The sequence below is a fragment of the Solanum verrucosum genome, unplaced genomic scaffold (genome assembly GCF_900185275.1).
Source record: "Solanum verrucosum unplaced genomic scaffold, falcon-dt-bn FXZP01000176.1, whole genome shotgun sequence".
In the NCBI taxonomy this organism is placed as follows: domain Eukaryota; kingdom Viridiplantae; phylum Streptophyta; class Magnoliopsida; order Solanales; family Solanaceae; genus Solanum; species Solanum verrucosum.
Window position 1 is genome coordinate 412,091 of NW_026020412.1, and position 5,852 is coordinate 417,942.

Sequence of the window (5,852 nt, forward strand, 5' to 3'; positions counted from 1 at the left end):
ATTTTTCTTCCTCATATTTCATGAAGCTTAATCTTTTACTGTGAGTCATAGTGATTCATGTAACTATTGCAATTTCTTTTTGCTATTTTGGTGACTTTTTTAAACTCTATTAAAATATCCAATAAAAATGATTGAAAATTGATCTTCTCTTTTGTCCCTTTCTACAAGTTCCATCATATACTTTTGGGAAAATTATTTGTAGGTTGTGCTATATTTGATAGCACACAACAACAAATATGTGATAACTAATACAGAACCAATGGTGAAGTTTGTTAAAAGAACCAAATATATTGCTCTCTTGCTTGCCACAATTGGTATATTATTTTGATTGTTTTATCTCAAGTACAAACATTTTGTATGTCATTGCACTCTTCCTAGAATATAAGTATAGAGACATTTAGTGCACTTCTTTTATCGCAAGTTGACTAATTTGCCATATTTCTTCCTCTTTTCTCTTTGGTCATAATAAGAGATCAAGTTTTCTTGAAACTAACATATACCCAAAATACACTATAAAAAATAATTTTTATTGGTAATAAAATGCACATTAACGAAGAGTGTTAGAGTCTTTACCAACATTAATTAATTATGATTAGATTCAATGTTGCTATAGACTTTAGGGACATTTATAGAGAGTACTAATTTCCTCTCAAAATACATATTTAGCGGCAATTAAGCTATTAATTTATGTTAAAGATTATTTTTGTTGTAGTAATAACTCTTTATTTTGTTTCTTTTAATTAAATTTGTGAAGTGTAAACTTCGATACAACCCGATAGACTATCTTTTTGAAGAAATATGTTAAGCAACATGCCTTTTTCTTCTTGATTATTAGGAAAGTAAGGTCGTCTTTATTATTATTTGTGGATATTTGTGAGTTTCAGTGCTCACAAAATTATGGTGTGACATTTTAATATGTTATGTATCAAAAGTTTGGTCTAGAATATCCAGTTCTGAACAGTTCCATTCATATGTCACATACTGCTTGGTTGATTATTGCATGAATTCTTTGTAACTGCACACTATAATCATAACAATAACTATGGTTCAATTTCAAATAAGTTAGGGCCGGTGATATGAAACCTAATCAATAGTAATGACTATTCTGAGACAATGAGGAAAAACATTTATGATACTAACAATTTTAAGGTCACTTTTAATATATACATAATACGACATACTATAGTAAAAAAAGAGATTGATGGAGGTTTATAAGAAAGGAGCCGAATGTCTTTCAATATTCCACTTTACTTGAGAGTGTTGTTGTTCAAGGCTTTTTGGTCTCTTCTTTAATGTCTGATGTTGTTCTTTATAACTTTTTGGAATTTAGAAAATTTCGTTACTTCTAACCAACTATTTCAGTGGAGATTTTCTTATACTTAAAATCTCTCTATGACTCATAGTTTTTGTATAACAAAAACGAAAATTAAAAAATATAGCAGTTTAAGATTTTGGAGGAACGTGTTACCTTAAGATAAAATATTCTTGACAATATAGTGTATGTATCGAAAATACAAATATTACCGGATGATCATATGTAAGCTTAATAAAATAGTTCAATCACGTGCCAAGTACGGATAATTTACCTAGTTACCTACTAATTGAGAGAAAATCGTGAAATTGATATAGCCTGCCAATTTCAAAACACTCGATTTATAACTATAGTTAGTAGCTTAATTCTCAATTACATACACCTCAATTTGGATTCTCAGAGTCATGTCCTTGTGCTTGTGGCTCATGTAATGGAACAACAGGTAACAGAGATGGATTATAGGAATACCATTTGGAGCAGAAAACATAATTAATGAAGTTAACGAGGCTAAGAGCAGCCAGTAGCCAATAAAAAAGATCTAGCCTATTCTTGTTGAGGTCATTATCATTTAACCATCCACCTCCACCTGAAGAAGATGTAGAGGTTATTCTGTTAACTAATGAAACTAATATGGAGCTCAAATAAAATCCAAATGAATAGGAACAATACGTCATGGCGGTTAAGAAAGACTGCATCCCTTCTAGTGATTGTTTATAGAAGAACTCTATAAGTCCCACTGCAGTGAACATCTCTGATAGCCCATAAATAATGAATTGTGGAACTATCCAGAAAATGGACAGTATCCTGTTCTGGTTCAGTGCGTAGTCTCTTCTCTTGTTTTCGACTAGAGCAGCACAAACCATGGAGAATGTTGCAATAAAAAGGCCAATGCCAACTCTTTGTAAAGGTGTGATCCCTGAATCATTCCCCGTGAACTTTCGGATCATGGGGACTAATGCTATTTCATAGAGAGGGACCAAAAATATTAGCATGAAGTAAGGTATGGACTGAAGGGAAGCTGGAGGGATGGTAAAGTTGTCGGTTAGGCGTGTGTTCATCACAGTTCCCTGTTGTACTGAGAAGGTTTGGAGTTGAGCTAAGATTGTGTTGAAGATTATGGTGCAAGCAAAGATGGGAACAACTGAGATTAATATTTTTACTTGCTCCACTTGGGACACTGTGCATAATCTCCAGGGGCTTTCACTTGTACTTCTTCCGTTTTCTATTTTGATGCATGCCTTGTCTAAGAACCTACATTGCATTTTCACATAGAAAATGTAGAAATTTAGAGAAACTCAAGTTTAGAAGAAAGGAAGTGTGTGTTATGTACCTAGTTAGCTTATTACTATATAAAAAAAAACATACTCTCTCCGTTTCTTTTTATATGTTATCCATTTCTATAAATAGTTGATTCATAATAATTGTCATTTTATAAAATCAATGCATAAATTACCATATTCTTCCTATTATACTCTTGACAGAGTAGTTAATTAATCTAGAAAATATAATACTTTGACCAACCTATGAAAACTAATACTCCCTCTGTTTAAAAAAGAATAACCTAGTTTGACTTGGAATGGAGTTTAAGCAAAGAAATAAGATTTTTTAATCTTGTGGTTCTAAATTAAAGTTATGTCAAATGTACCAAAATGTCCTTTAATCTTGTGGCCTTAAACATGTCACGTGAAAAGTTGAAGTTAAAGTATTACCAAAAAAGGAAAGGGGTCATTCTTTTTTAAATAGACTAAAAAGGAAATTCGATCTCTTTTTTTTGAAACAGAGGGAGTAAGTAATTAATATTCATTGGAATACTTCATGCATTGATTAATTACTCTCTCCATTACTATTCTATAAAATCTTATTTTGAAAAAGAAATCTCAACAAACAAATAAAAAATAAAAGATGGAGCAAAAATAAAAAATAATCTTGAAATTAAAGTTGAAGCTTTAACAAAAAATTTAGATCAATTGGTGAATAAATATGGCTCCAAAAATAAGCTCAAAAATTTAAATAATCTCCAAATGCATTTTAATTTTTGAAAAATAGCATATTCATCATTTATTGAAAAGTTGACTTAAGAAAACATTAAATAAGGGTAAAAGGGTAAAGTTACTTAATTTCTTAATGCAAGTACATTCTAAAAATATGACATATAAAAAAGGGATGGAGCGAGTATAAAAATACGTGGAAAACCCATTAACATTTCGATAAAATAATTAAATTATAGAATAATTCATAATTTCAAAAGTACCCATTAATATAATAGCTGAGCCATAATATAAAAATTTGAACACAGAGAATTTAAATGATGTATCCGGTTGACTAATAAATGATGGTATACCACCTGAATTTATCCGTATGGATGAGAGTGCCATCCTGTGGCACAATGCATCGGCTTCCATGAAGCATCTTCAGATTTGAAGGGCAGATCTGCTTTCTTTTAGTGATTGCAGCCACAAAAACCTTCGATAACATATTAGCAAACGTGTCACATAAATTGAGACAGAGGAGTATATATGTATGTTATAGAAGCTTGGAATAAAATTCATCGCCTTTCGAGGATATAAAATAGTGTAAAAGGGACCACAATAAGTATATATATCAACGAAAATGTAGCTATTGTTGTATGACTTGTAAAGTAGAAAAGAAAAAGAAGAAAGACGTTCCATTTCCTAACTTCCTTGTAAAGCTAAATGAACACACATACCAGAAAAGAAAAAAAAAAGCGAAGTGATACAAAACCCTTTAAGAAATGGACAAATGATTTCATAGAAAAAAATGAAACACGAGCAATAATTGTTCCTACGCACTTAATAAAAACGGAAATTATGGATAACTAAACCTTAGAATCAGGATTGATGACAAATGAATATTTTGTAAGCCATTTAATTTTTTCTTATTCATATTTTATTCCATGATGTAAAGGAAAGACCTGCCTTTTAACGTAAAGTTCATACTAATTACTCCCTACGTTCCATTTTATGTGAGGTAGTTTGACTCAACACGGAGTTTAAGAAAAAAAGAAAGATTTTTAAAACTTGTAATTCAAAATAAATGATAGAAATTTGTGTGACTGTAAATCATTTCATTAAGGAGAAAATAGACATTTTATAATTAAATTATTATTTAATATAGAAATGTGTCATTCTTTTTTGGACGAACTAAAAAGAAAAGTAAGTCACATAGATTGGGACATGGGATATAGTATTTTTTGAGATATTAAGAGACTGAATGATTCGATTAGTAGATGTGGAAAAGGAGAAAGAAAAAGTACTTGGGCAATTGGTGTGAATATACTTCCTCCAGGTGGTGTGTTCATATAAACAAGTGTCCCAGAAAGGAAAATGATCAATCCAACGACCATGGCAGCCGCAGAAACACCAAATCCAACGTCCATTCCGTAATGAGTTTGGATCCAAACAACAAGTGTTAGAGCAAGAAGCTCCCCAGCACAGAAGGCAAAATAGGCAAAGTTGAAGTAAGTAGAAAGTTTCTTGGAATCATTTTTCTTAAATTGGTCAGCGCCGTGAGAAATTATATTTGGTTTTAAACACCCACTACCTAAAGCAACCAAGTATAGTGCCACAAAGAATATCATAGCTTTGTATCCCTTTACTTTCAAACACTTTCCTTTGTTCAACATCATGTCACACTTTGGTGGTCTTAGTTGTGGAACATGTGCTTGCACTGCCAATAAAATAAACCCCTGCCAATATGCACATTATAAGACAAGGAAAAAAGATCACAAGGATACCACAAGACATATATGTACTTACAGAGAGCTCGACGAAGCCAAAAATGAACATAGTCGAGAAGCTGCCAAGATAAGAATCAGAGAGAAAGCCACCAAAAAGGGAGAGGAGAAAAACAGTTCCAATGAAATTTGTTACTATGTTTGCGGACTCTGAGAGAGGGAAGTGCATCTCATTGAAGACGTACGTTATAAGATTATTCCCAACGGCTGCAATCGCCATCATTTCAAATGCCTGAAGGCCTGCATATATAATGCATATCCATCCTCCAAATTAAATAATTAACTTTCAGATAAACACATATTAAATGCAAATCAATAGGAAGCAAAATGATAGAAATCGCCCTTAAACATGTCAAGTGAAAAGCTGATATTAAAGTAAACAAACTAAAAAAAGTAAAGTAAGACTTACATAATACAAAGATGGCAGCAGTCATGCCACCATGTTTGTTGGGTTTGCAAGGTCTTCCTCTCCAATCAACGAGGATTTGCTGCTTTGCAGAGCCCATAGACACTGCAGATTCCCTTTTCAATTTATTTTTTCTTGTCTCCTCCCTATCCATCAACTCAATCTACTATTTCCTTCTTTCTTTTGCTTCTTTAATTTGGTGACAAAGTTGCAAGTGAATTTTATCTCCAATTTATATTTGCATCTCTTTGATAACTTTCTTTTTGTCAATTATATTAGTTGACTATGGTCCAGACCCTCTAGTGCTAATGGTGTGGTCCACATACCATAATATATTATGGCTTCCAGCGCACTCACTGCCACATTTTGCTATTATACAT

The 5,852-nt window shown here is 32.1% G+C and overlaps 1 protein-coding gene across 2 annotated transcripts; it reads right to left on the reverse strand.

Annotated features, from left to right (window-relative positions):
• Nucleotides 1-1,660: 1,660 nt before the first annotated feature.
• Nucleotides 1,661-5,626, reverse strand: LOC125840697 (protein NRT1/ PTR FAMILY 4.4-like). 2 transcript variants are annotated; one of them, XM_049519660.1, is made up of 5 exons: nt 5,476-5,626; nt 5,089-5,306; nt 4,587-5,018; nt 3,657-3,775; nt 1,661-2,563 (listed from the first exon to the last, which is right to left on the reverse strand). In XM_049519660.1, the coding sequence occupies exons 1-5, from the start codon at nt 5,624-5,626 to the stop codon at nt 1,696-1,698; spliced, it is 1,788 nt and encodes a 595-aa protein (XP_049375617.1). In that variant the 3' UTR covers nt 1,661-1,695. The 2 variants fall into 2 exon arrangements, with proteins under 2 accessions (XP_049375617.1, XP_049375618.1); XM_049519661.1 differs by having other exon boundaries at nt 5,089-5,298; nt 5,476-5,557.
• Nucleotides 5,627-5,852: the final 226 nt, after the last annotated feature.

Coding starts and splice junctions, on each gene's coding strand:
- LOC125840697 (XM_049519660.1), bottom strand. CDS start 5,626: ATGGATAGGGAGGAGACAAGAAAAAATAAATTGAAAAGGGAATCTGCA. Junction 3,776..4,586: donor TATTCACACCAATTGCCCAA/GTACTTTTTCTT, acceptor ATGTTATCGAAG/GTTTTTGTGGCTGCAATCAC. Junction 2,564..3,656: donor ATCCATACGGATAAATTCAG/GTGGTATACCAT, acceptor AATGCAATGTAG/GTTCTTAGACAAGGCATGCA.